This window comes from Chelon labrosus, assembly GCF_963514085.1.
Source record: "Chelon labrosus genome assembly, chromosome: 15".
Classification (NCBI taxonomy): Eukaryota; Metazoa; Chordata; class Actinopteri; order Mugiliformes; family Mugilidae; genus Chelon; species Chelon labrosus.
This window is the reverse complement of record NC_140348.1, coordinates 16,191,684-16,204,914: the sequence shown is the minus strand read 5'-3', so window position 1 is coordinate 16,204,914 and position 13,231 is coordinate 16,191,684. Positions and strand designations below refer to the sequence as shown.

At 42.3% G+C, this 13,231-nt stretch overlaps 1 protein-coding gene across 5 annotated transcripts; it reads right to left on the bottom strand.

Moving 5' to 3' along the window:
* mapk8a (mitogen-activated protein kinase 8a) lies at positions 1–11,810 on the bottom strand (the record flags this gene model as incomplete). Of its 5 annotated transcripts, none has more annotated exons than XM_084562104.1 (12): positions 11,571–11,810; positions 9,279–9,445; positions 8,889–9,018; positions 8,663–8,721; positions 8,426–8,564; positions 6,748–6,913; positions 6,367–6,438; positions 5,301–5,483; positions 5,069–5,193; positions 4,873–4,936; positions 4,188–4,265; positions 1–2,215 (listed from the first exon to the last, which is right to left on the bottom strand). In XM_084562104.1, exons 1-12 carry the CDS (start codon positions 11,577–11,579, stop codon positions 2,040–2,042), a joined length of 1,368 nt encoding a protein of 455 aa, XP_084418230.1. In that variant the 5' UTR covers positions 11,580–11,810. The 5 variants fall into 5 exon arrangements, 4 of the variants coding, with proteins under 4 accessions (XP_084418230.1, XP_084418229.1, XP_084418231.1 ...); XM_084562103.1 differs by lacking the exon at positions 6,367–6,438 and adding an exon at positions 5,892–5,963 and having other exon boundaries at positions 2,040–2,215; XM_084562105.1 differs by lacking the exon at positions 6,367–6,438 and adding an exon at positions 5,892–5,963 and having other exon boundaries at positions 2,098–2,220.
* Positions 11,811–13,231: the final 1,421 nt, after the last annotated feature.

Here is a 13,231-nt window from a genome sequence, read left to right as displayed (position 1 = left end):
TGCCTTCATCTGGTCCTTCAACAGAGGAGGAGGAGGAGGAGGAGCGAAGTCACCGGGAAGACCAACCAGCCCCAAAGCTTTGAAGACCAAATACCTCTAGTGCAGTACTAATCGCCATCCTTCCCTCTTTAGTACAGCTGTCTTGTGCCTACACTGACCAGTGCCGGTGCCAAACGAGGACTCCTCTGGACCAATCATTTTGTCATTCCACGAAATTCCGACTAACACATCATAGGTCAGATGGTCATTCAATTACTGACTAAATAGTGACAAGAAAGAACAATGCGAGACATTAAAATTCAACTCTTTTTATTTGCTGGAGTTGAAGGTAGACAGTTTCCATTTCTGTGTATATAATCGGTCTGTTAGTGAGGCAATTTCAGATCCAAGGGTTAACTTTTTGCTGACAGTGTTTGACCAAACCATTAGAAGACTGCAACATCACCCCAACGGTGCTGTATGGCTTTCCTTTTCTTTCTTCTAAATGTACCTGCACTAATACCAGATTTGCTCAGAGAAAACTCATGCGTAGTCTATTCTATTGGTTCTACTTTGGAGGTGGACGAGGGGAGAAAAAAAGAAAAAAAAAACCCACAAAAAATAAAAAGAAAGCCACAACTACTCAGTTGAAACGTGGCCAAGAAAAGGGTCAGGACATGCGTCACAATCCCCAAAGTGCATTCTGGGAGCTGATGCTAGGGGTTACTGTCCGGAGTGCCCAACCATGAAAAGGGCGAAAGGACAGTTTGGGAATTTGAGCTATCGAATACATCCAAAGGTTACCATGGTAGGTAGCAAATGTGTGTTTCCTGACTCTCAGAAAACACTCATACATCTACAGTAAAATGTACAGATTTATCACTGACTATACTAATCCATGAATTATACTGCTCAGAGAAAAAAAAAAGTGAAACAAAATGCATATAAATAGTACTTCTGAATGAAATGTACAATACATACAGACACCTCCTAGCTTGAAATAAATAAATAAATAATACAGAAAAGAAAAATAGACCTTTGATCGCATTCTTACATACCGTTATTGTTAAAAATGTGTGTTTTGAGTGTGTGCACGTGTGAGGTAGAACACAGAAAGACGCCCCACAGAGGGAAGGAGCGTCTGCCACGGAGAGTACTGGAAAATCACTTAACCGAGTAAGGGCACTTAAATTAAATATCTTAAATGTCAGACAGCTGTGAATGATGTCTGAAAGAAGCTGGCAAAATATAAAGTGACAAATTTAGGCTTAGTCTCTGGTGACAGTCCCCATATTCAGCACCCAAGCCATTTGGATGGCCCGTGTTAACTCGTTACAGCGCTAACAGTAATCATTGGCTCTTTCCACATTTCTATTCACTTACATTCACCCTGTTTTTGCTCATTCAACAGACCGTCACCTACAAATTACATCCAACTAAATAAAGAAAATGCTGTCAGTTTATAGTAAAAAAAAAAAAAAAAAGGGGATATCGTGTCAGGGGCAACAGACCACAGTCACACACAATCAGAGCTGAAATAACACTAACAGAAATACATTGGATACACCAAATGGCGCTTTCTACAAGAAAGCTGAGGAACAAAATCATCCAGGATCCAACATGAAGTGTGCTAGTCTACAGTTAGACAGGGTTAATGTAGATTCATTCAAATTTCCTAAAAACTATACAAAAAATGCTAAATAAACAATTCAAAAATATCCTCAACCTAATAGTACAGTGCTAACAGTATGGTGTTTGTTTTTGTAGCTGTAGCTAAAAAACAGCAATGTGTAAAAGTACACTCCAGTCCCTCTCTTCCATCACATACGTCACAGTTTCACATCAAAAACATATTTTGATTCTTTGCAGCAAAAATACAGTAATAATGATACAATTTCAAATCACAATCCTTTACAGCAGTATCGGGGAAAAGTAAGAACAAACTGTACATTAAAAGCACAGCTCTACAAACTAACATATGATAAGTACCATTGGCCTAAACCCTCCCATCACATTTACTGATGAGGAGAAGGTTTGTTCTCGTGTACTGTGTGCGTACGTTATCTGCAGCAGGCCAGTGCACCCAGAGAGGTGTTGCTGTCCAAGCTGCTGTCGGTTTCGGAGGTCATGGTGGGGTCGCTGCCGGGGTCAGTGGGGTCTGTGGACATGGACGAGACGTCGTTGGCCGACGAGGAGGAGGACGTGGGCTGAGGAGGGCTGTCGATCACTGCTGCACCTGTGCTGCGAAAAACACACGTCAACGGATAGGTTTCATTGATATATGCAGAATAGAGACGTTTTTGGGGGGGGGGGGGGGGGTTTAAGTGTACCACTTCAGATTTACACTGATTTGGACATCCAAGTTATAAGCGGGCCTGAAATCTGCTGAAAAATTATAATTGGAAAAAAAAATGTTTTATATACGTCTCAGGTATTGAAACATTTCAGTTCAAATCTATGGATTTCCATAATGGATGGTGCCAAGATATCAAATAAATTTACCAGATAAATTACGAATGTTATAAAGAGACACTTTCTATTTATTTATCTACAATACGCTTATCTAAAATGAACCAAGCTAGGAAGACATAAATCAATAATTTGAGTGCAATTATCGTTTTTAGAGAATTTTGCGGAGAAAATCAAGTAATACAAGTACAAGAAAAAGGCTGATCTGAGAACAAAATGTTCACATGTTATGATCGGACTGGGTAAAATGGATCTGCATCATTTAATTCTCCTGATTGTACACACACACATACATCTCCCCCATGCTTTGTTGCATAGCACCTGGCAATGGGAATATTAAACCTTTGTTCAAAAATGTTTTGACTATTTATTCTGGAAGCTGACATGACACGCTGGTGTAATCCCTCATATGACGCTCAGTGGAAGAGTACAGAGGTGGCAACGACCTCCAGTCCCTTACAAGCAATTATAGCCAACAGTATCCTGCAAGACTTATATGGAAAATATGGAAAATCCATGGGTCAAGCAGACTCTTAATATTTGGAGAACAGAATACAAATTACAAGAAGATAGAGCAATTCTCAAGTGGTGTGCATATGATACACATTTTGCTCCAAATAAATTAGACGCTAGATTAAAAAATTGGACATGTAAAGAAATTATCGCTTTATGCACGATACTGAAGGACTGAAGGACACTACTTAGTTTTGAAAAGATTTAAGAGAAATATTCACTAGAATCACGGGATTCATATCGTTACAGATGAGACATTTCATCAGTGACAAGATAAAATGTGTAACAGAATCAAGCAAACTGTTGTAAGACCTTTTTAAAAGGGCATATAGTTCAAATAAAGATTATTAGGCATTATCTTGGGTATATATATAATGGGCTTATAAATATGAAAACACAAACCACCCTATATATTAAAACAAAATGTAAAATGGAGGGAGGAATAGATATAACAAGAGGAAGAATGGACAACTATAAGGACCTATCAATGGACCTATCACAGAGCTGGAGGGAGTTTGGCTGGAAAAGCCCAATAAGATATTTTATTACACCTTACCAAAAATCTCAGTATGAAGGGAACCCCCTGACTTGCAGGAGAAAATCATTACCATATTTTTTGGGGACTGTAATGTTGTTAAAACTTATTGGAAGGGAATACATAATGCACTACAAGACATTTCTGGAAGTCACCTGCCTTTGGAAAGTAAAATATTCTTTTTTGGACTCATGCCCGACGGACGGCCACAGAGAGACAAATACTTGTTTAGTATCTTATGTCATGGACATCATAATGGACATTTGCAGGAAGGAGAGAACGACAGCTGAGGTGAACTACAAGAAGCACTTGTTTATTTCACGTTGGAGGAAACGGACGGAATATATAATACCACGCAGACCAGACTTGGATTCTGTAAACTTTAGATAACACATCAAGTGCGAGTATGACGACAACATCTCAATTTATCCCAGATTTACCACAGATGTCTCATTTAAACCTGCAAATCACCGGATGTCCTTCTTACAGGGTTATCTAAATGTGTAAACGATGCATTCCACGGATTTAACATAAAAGAAAAATGAAATCATGAGCAAATAATCCTTGTGAAGCAACTTCCAAGTTTACATCAACTCTCTGATATATATATACACACCCATCCTAAGCAAAAATAGTATTGATTCATCCTTCCCACCTCCTTATTCTCCCCAAAGTTATAATGATCACTCACCTAAAGGAGACGGCTGCCCTCTGATCACTCCATTCTTTGTCCATTCCTCCCAGTCGCTAACTTCCTTATAAATAAGGTCTGGAAAATTAATTCAAATGACAAGAAATGGTTACGTGAAGGAGACAGACAGTAATCAGTGTTATACTTTTCTGTCCCGTCAGAGTGCACTGCATACTGTACAGTCCAAACAGCATCGCGTTTCTAATTTGAACGGGCTGTGCTGGTGTGACCCTTCTAAAAATGAGTGAGGGGGTCATTATCACCTGGCAGGGGTTGGGATGAGCTCATCGTGCTGCACGACTGAAAGTGATATTTACTCACAATCTTGAGTCCCTCCCACGCCCCCACAGAATCATGTTCCCCGCAGTGGGGAGCGCTAACTGAGAGGCTTAAAAAGGGTATTTCAACGCCCATTCTGGCAACTGCAGTGGAGAAACAAAGCTCCTCGGGCAACAATGTTTGTCATCTAATGTCCGCATTTCTACAGACCTGGTTTATTTTTGACATTTCCCTGAACAAAAGCGTAATCATGTAAGCGCTCGACCGGCGAGTAGCAGCTGTATGTTAGATGCTTTGTTAAATATACTTGAGGTTTGATAGTTAACTTGATACGGAAATTCATAGATCCAAACTGAGAGCGAGAAGTGAAGCGTTGACGGCTAAGAAGTGCAGTGTGCTGTCCAACCTTTCCACTCCTCCACGGTATGCTCCCTCTCATCCAGCTGTTTGTCGGTGAACTTCGGCGGGGGCTGAGAAGGAGAAAGTGGCGTAATTGGTATTACAAGAGCCAAGCCAACTTTCCACTTCCAGTGATGTGATGTGATTGAAATCTCATGTGACACATTTAAGGATCACGCAGGCCATGCCGCCGATCCACTTACCGCTTCCACTTCAGCCGGGTCATACCAAACATTAATATAAGGGTGTCGAAGGGCCTCATCAACGGAGATGCGCTTGGAGGCATCAATCACCAGCATCTTGGATAAGAGATCTCTAGCTTGGCTCGCTGAGAGGGGAAACAACAAGCAAATAAGACGCTAGGTTATAAATCACAGCCTGTGAAGGAGGTTTGATAAATGATTTCATGGTTTTAGGTGCACCAAAATACTCTACCTTTGAGTTTGTTGTGATCGGAGTCGGCGGGGAAGAGCACATCTGGGAAGAGTTTCTCAAAGCTGTAGCCGGCGTAGCGTGGCCTGTTTTCTACGTACGTTCTCACCGACTGGTTCAGCTTCATTAGAAAATCCTGAGATGGAGTGCCTAGCTGCTCAATTACCTTGTTCCACTGGTCAATGTCTGGAGTGCAAATGTCAAGGTAACAAAAGGCCACACACACACGCACAGGCGCACTATTCGCCCCCACACAAATACTGTAACACACCATAAGGGCAGCCTGACATTTAACGTTCTTTGAGGTGTGCACACAAACAGTTCTACTTGCAAAGTGTGCACACACTCAGCCAGGTCGCATGATCTATGGTGATGCAGCTACTCTAGCAAACACATAAATAAATAACTACTGCACACACTCTCATCTACCGCTCTTGTTTATTGTCTGTCTATGCTTAAAGTTCTCAAAATGGATGGGCGCAGCAGAGCAATGATGGAGGTCACGTGACAAAGGGGGAACATCTCAGGACGGTGGCGGATCGACCACTGAATGGAGATGACACAGTGAGATGAACCAATGATGGGGAAGGATACGATCAGTGCCGGGGAACAACACACTTCCCCTGATCATCTCGGCCACAATGCAGCCCACTGACCATACATCCACTGGAGGTGGACATTTAGATGACAGGGAGGTGGGCATGCAAAACAAAACGGTGGAGAGAAGAAAAGCAAGGGAAAACAAACAACAAATGAAGTGAGAAGGGTGTGAACAGAATGGCCGCAGTGTGATGATGAAAATGGAGACCGTGCAGCAGCAGCAGCAGCAGCTAGATATGAGAGAGCGCGCGCGTGAGAGAGCATCGCTGAGCAATAATTGACATGCTGATGAAAATGTACAGCCCATAAACGCCAAGAGGTCTAAGATGAGGCATGTTACACTACGCCTTAATAAGAATTACCCATAGCCTGGAACAAACCAACCAGGGAAAGACGTGACAGTCTGCACAGCAAGAACTTTAAAATGAATGTTGCGATTAATTGTGGTGAAGTATTTGAAAGAGGATACAGTCCCTGCCAGGGAAGAGGATTTTATGGCGAACCATTTCCGCCAGTATGCAGCCCACAGACCATATGTCCACTAGTGAAGTGGAACACGAAAAACGAAGCCGATAAGAGGTCAGGGCGAGTGCGTAACAACGGGTTAGTTACACGTAAGACGCTAGTTAGCGAGCACTTCCTTAAAGCAAGGTCATGTTATGTACAAAAGCACCATGCAGCTCAAAGAGCGCTAATAGCAAACGTATTGTTCCTGTAGTTATAAGAGGACTGACGCAAAAACCTTAAAAGACAACAGTTTTCATATTCTGTCAGGTTTATTATACTGGAAATCAACCACGCTTGACATTGTAAATTCACGAGTGGCAGGTACATGGAGAAAAACACTCACCATTGGCCTGGTAGCCCATTCCCAGGATAACCTCTGGAGCTCTGTAGTAGCGTGTAACCACATACGGCGTCATCAGGAGGCCTGTGGCAGCCGTCCGAGCCAGGCCAAAGTCCAAAATCTTCAGAGTACAGTCTGACTTGACAACTATATTACTGGGCTTGAGGTCCTATAGAGGAAGCAAAATGGATTTTTTTTTTTTTTTTTATATATAAGAAGCAGTAACATTGACAATAAAGTAGAAGTAGAAATACGAGGACTACCACAAAGGAAGGAAGGAAGCCTCTTTATTTCATACATCAAAGCTAAAAACGTAATACATTTTTCCAATGTCTGCCAACGTTAGCGCGGTCGCTAATGTTAGCTGCTCTACTATTAGCGATTTTTAATGGGGTTTTTTTTAATGGCTACCGACCTCCACATTACTATACTTTATCTAACCTAGCAATAGTAACATACAACAATCAGGCATAACATTACGACCACCTTCCTAATATTGTGTATGTCTCCCTTGTGCCTCCGAAACAGTTGTGACTAATCAAAGAATGGACATGGGCCTTCTGAGGGTGTCCTGTGGTGTCTGGCAACATGGGCCTTTGGGTCCTTTAGGTTGAGGAGAGGGGCCTCTGTGGATCATCCCACAGATACTTACTTATACAGTTTGGGATCTAGTGAATTTGGAGGCCAGGTCAACACCTTGTGCTGTTCTTCATGTTTTTCTTTTAGTTGTTCCTAAACCGTTCAGAGCTGTGTCATTGCTATGGGGCGGGGGTGTCTGGTCTGGTCTAGGTGGGTGGTACATGTCTAAGTAACATCCACATGAATGACAGATCTAAAAGCTTCCCAGCAGAACATTGCATTGTCACAAGATTATTTATTATGGTTATTTATTTCTCCCGTCAATGGTCATAATGTTATGTTAGGTAGGAGCCCTCTGGTTTTCAGATTGCCAACAAAGGGTCAAGTATTTGTTTGACCCTGAAGTGTCAACAAGATAGCCTTGTTCGATAGCAAGGGCTGTTGTGGTTCAGTAGTTAGAGCAGGAAAGTCAGTCATGAGTAAATCACAGCTGATAACCTACAGTCTCCACCTCCATGTTTCTCTGCAGTATAAATTTGCTTATGTGTGGCATTTCCCTCATTTCCATATAAATCAATTGGCAATTTACCGTATTGATTCTCTCCTTTCCCCTGAACTAGGAAGAATGTTTCTCTGAATATGCAACACCCCCTTAAACCTTTTTTAAGTAACTAGCAAATACTGATCTATTATAATCGAGTTAATCTTATTTATTTAATTACGTGGCTGCACACGTTACTGGCACCGATGATAAGGTGCAGCAGTAAATTTTAAACCAGCTCATAACTTATTCACACGGGAAAATGTAACATTCACTTTTGTGCATTCACACCAGCTTCACTAAAGTTGCTAAGATGTGTGCATTTTATTTAAAAAAACAAAAAACAAAAAACATTTTATTAAAAATATTAACAGAAACCCATAGAAAATGTATTATATAGAGGTTTGTTGGTAACTGAAAGTCAATATATTCATCACCTCAAATTGTCCCAGATGACCATTTGCCCCTTACACTTGAGTGTCAAGTATCACGGATTTAAAAGCTCATCTTCAGAACGCTGGTTTAAACTAGTTAGCGTATTCACGGGGATCGGATGTTTACCCTGTGAATGATGCCGGCGGCATGGAGGTGTTTGATGCCACACAGCGTCTGATAGAGCAGATAGGACAGCCTCTCGTGGTCCAGCTCCATCTGAATGACCTGGCACAGGTTGGCGTCCATCAGCTCCATCACCAAGTATCTGACAGAGCAGACACAGTTTTAGATGAGGAGTTTTTCAGCAAACACAAAAAGAGGGAATCCATTTTTTTCCCCCAATACATAATATGTTTGACTTACACATCCTGGAATTCTTCTAATGATTTCTGAGGTGTGAATACATTTAATAAGCCGATGATCTGTGGGTATAAAATTACATGAATCAAAAAGGATGTAGTCAGGGAATTCACACGCAAAATCGCAATTTGATTTAAGCATAAAAACATCATTAATAATCTGCCTGGTTTAAAACGCCCCGTCTCCCGGAGGAGAAATGTAATGCATTGGAAAATATTTGCACACTTACATTTTTGTGATTGACACATTTCATTAGAACTAGCTCTCTGTACGCCCTCTTGGCATGGGTTTGATTTTGAAACGGCCGACTCAGCTTCTTGATGGCAACGTTTCGCTCAAGGATCTGGTCATAAGCAGAGCTGAGGAACAAAGGTGGCAAATATACGATGAAAACACGGTCACAAACGTAACATTAGAAGGTATTAGGCGTCACTGGATATTCATAAGGATGGTCTGTGCTTGTATCATAAATGAAAAGGTGCAAAATTTACAACTGATGTCTGATTTTATTGAAGGATTATCAGTCAGAGTAGGAGACATTAAATGAGATACGTACTTGAAACAGTGACCTATATATATCAGCAAACAGTTGTTTACTGAATACAGATGAAACACTCACCAGACGATTCCTTGTGCTCCTGAACCGATGGGTCTCAGATTCTGGTAGCGCTTCAGCACTGTGAACGTTGAATCCCCAACATCTAGGCTGTAGAACTCCCTTTCTCTCTTGTTTTTGTTCATGGCGAAATCTTCGATTAAAGCTTTCTGTGCATCCAAAAATGTCCTCTGTGGAGACGGACACACGTTTAAATATTCTGCAGTGCCAGAACCACACCACAGACGACACAATAGCGGCTGAGCAGACTCGACAAAAAGTCTGATGAAAATCCCGTCTCCCGAGAAAGCAGATTAGAAGTAAAAGAGACACTGCTGAATTTCACACTTGAGGCGAGCACTGCGGTTCCTTATCTCAGCAACTCAGCAGACACACCAGGATGGAAGATTTTATGTCATCAGTAAGGGTGGCAGAGGAGCGAGCCGCGGGGAGGTCCACAATCCATCATATGAAACACAACTCTCAGAGTGACTCTGTCACACTGGAAAACCAAGCCTGGTGATAATTCCTGTGAGTTTGGACCCCAGCCCAGGACTCCAGCTCAGTTCTACAAGCAGGTCTGCCACAGGCACATGTTAACTGGGTCAAGTTGCACCGAGAGACTGTGCGCCCAGATAAGGCACAACACAGAGATGCCAATTTGCGAGCATTACGTCTCCGAACATCATTTCGCATTCACCGGGACCGCCTTAAATCTAAAAAAGGGCAAAAAAAAATCAAACAACTTCCGTTCCATTTCTTGAATTCTTACATAAACAACTTCATCGCCCGCCCCATTGTTGCGCTCTGCCGACACACAGTCCATATGAGGGATATAATTGCCAGAATGAAGTGAGTCAGCTCTCCTTCTGCTCCTCCAACGTCACAAAGACGTGCATAACATCCACCTCCCTCGCAACATGAAAATAGACATGCCACTTCTTTTTATACCTCAGACAGGAAGACAATCACGCTCATTTGAGGAATGATGGCTTGAATGACATCGCAGTTAGCGTGCAGTGCTGCAGGCGGTATGTGCAGTTACGTGCTCCACATACAACAGATGATGTAGGCCATTATTTTTGTTCTAATGGCTGTCAGATAAGAGCGGGGGGGGGGGGGGGGGTGACATACCTTTTGAGGCTTTCAATTCCTATGTAGACAGATACAGGGTTAATATTAGCAACCCTGGTGTGAGATAACCGGTACGGATGACTACAACCACATGCTGTATCAACAAATTCTTATGAAATCAATTACACACTATCAGATTGCACTTGCGTGTAAGCCGCAGTGTTGTCAAGGAATGCAGCGGACACATTAGTAGTCTCATAAAGCACTCGAGAGGTCAAGGCAGGTGCTGTGCGTTTTCTGCAAAGGCAGAAGTACAGCAGTGTGATTCCTAGAGTGCACTGCCTTCTAATGATTAACCTTTGTTTTACTTAAACAAGCATCCTCGGCCTAATGATTTAATGAATGGCTTCCAAAGCACACACTTGCAGAGCAATCCTAGCAACACTGGTTAACTTGTATTATACAAACACTCACCAAAAAAAAAATGCACTCATTTGGATAATTGTGTCAGCAACACAAAATATAGGATTACGCTTTTTTGTCTTTTACATTGCACACCACAAACAAACCAGTATTAACCCCACAGGCAGATTATCATCTTGTGTTTTCTCAGTTCAGGTGCATGAGCAGATGAGAAACACGCCAAGAAGAATCTCAGCCATACACACATTTTTTTTTTTTTTTTTTTCTCACATCCTCTTATATCTGTGTCCGGTCCAAATCTGCAAACTGGCTGCAAGGCACAGGCACAGAGACAGAGAAACAGGGGAGCGCTACATCTCCAAGACGCTGAGTATCAACAGAGGCTGAGTGAAGAACTGCCATCGAGCAGCTATTCATCTTCCCTCCGTGTCAGTGTGTTAACCTTGGCCACACGACCCCTCTGTCTTGACTGCATCGGGGAACAGCCGTGCATGTAGCAGTGTGGCAGCTTCAATAAGCCGGACACGCTGCACGACAAGGCATTATTGCAGCGATATTCACACGCATATCGTGATGTGACAGGGCCCGTTTGTTACACACGGTGCGCAGTCGGTGGTTATATTAGCGTCCGTATGCAAACGCATTACATTATAAAGACATGAGGGGGGGAAACAGTGTGTGGTGATAAGTGAGGCCGCGAGTGAACACACACGACCGCCCTGGTATAGCAGCAGCATGCACATAGCGGCATACGACCCTCCCCCCACGGCCAAACAATAAACACGTCTGAGGAGCAAGAGGTGCGAATCCTCATCTTACCTCTGTCATCAAATCATCAAACTATCGATTCCCCGGCGGTCCGATCGGCGGTGAAGCGTTCCGGAGCAGCGCGCTATTTGTTTACGCCGCCGCTGAATGATGATTTATTCCGTTGTGCGGCTTAAAAATACATGACCTCACCAGATTCATTGCCTACGTTTCCATCTGCCTGCTACTGACAGGCCGGGACGCGCAGTGCGCACGGGGCATGCGTCCCAGCAGCGCGTCACTCGTGCACAGACACACCCACCACCACCTCCTCCATCCATCCTTACTTCCGCCTATCTATCTATCTATCTATCTATCTATCTATCTATCTATCTATCTATCTATCTATCTATCTATCCAAAATCATAAACTTGTTTTGGCCTACCCCGTTTTGTGACAATAATCATTTAGATATTTGATTGTCTTTATCTCTGCAGTAAATTGATAGATGGCTGACATTACGGTGCCTCTCCAGAAATAAAGAGCCTATAATCTGAACAATGAGGCTGCATATTTTTCCTTTTTGATCTCATTCCGTGCAAATATCTCAATGTGTATATATATTCCCCACAATTCAGACGCATACTGGGAGAAATAGCTCCAAGACTGTGTGGTTTATGGATCACTGAAGCACACAGGTCATAAAAAAAAAGCATTCACGTTTATTTATTTTTTTTCTTTAACTCAAACAAAATGCACTGGAAACTGATCCCCAATGTTTCCTCCCCTCAAAAAAAACTGTCCTTGTTGCAGAATCCTTCACAGAGGTATGGCAGAGGTGAACGTCCACACATAAAGCGAGACACATGCAGGCACGGTTTCAGTCAACTTATTAAAGAATGGAGTTCATATGGATTTTATTTATGTATTTATTTATTTAAATATCCTGTTTCTTTTTCTTCATCTCCTTATCAGTTCTATTTTATTATTAGGTCAGTTGGTGAATACTCCAGTTTCATTTAGACTTATTAAGAAGGCTAAATGAAAGGGTTGTATTATGTGATTCACATTTTCTCAGATTCACATTAGTAATTATGATCATTTTGTAACCAGACAAAAAGGCATTTTTTACCAGATAAATTAACAGTATAGTTGTGATTTACTCTTTCATTATTCATTACATTAACGGCTTTTATTTCAAAGTTGTGGCTTGGACTGTTTCCAGAATAAACAATGATGCAGCAGTGATCATAAATAGCCTACTTATAAATGAACTGAGCGTCGTTATTTGCATGATCTATTTAGCATCTCCTATAATCCCACAGAGTTTATCTCCTGCCCTGGCCATTATGCTGTGGTGTAATGTGTGGACGATGGCATTCACGGGCTCTGCAGGAAGCCATAGCATAGTAGATAGGGTAAGGGTACCATCTAGAGTTCATCCATCAGTTCCCATACGCTACGAGCGTACACGGAGCCATGCTCTGCGAAGGCATGTGACTGAATAAGGACATTAGGTAAAATTACGTTAACTTAGCGCTGAGTAGTTTCAATTCTCCCTGCACCCACCTCACAACCCTGGATGGTTGTTATTTATCCTTGTCCCTGCGCAGATACCCCAGGGCCTGCAGAGACAAGCTGCGCGCAACCAAAAAAAAAAAAGGAAAACCCTGGGCATGGATAAACGTCCCAGCACCGACTCCCGCAGCAAGACAAGGCTACTACGGTTTCTT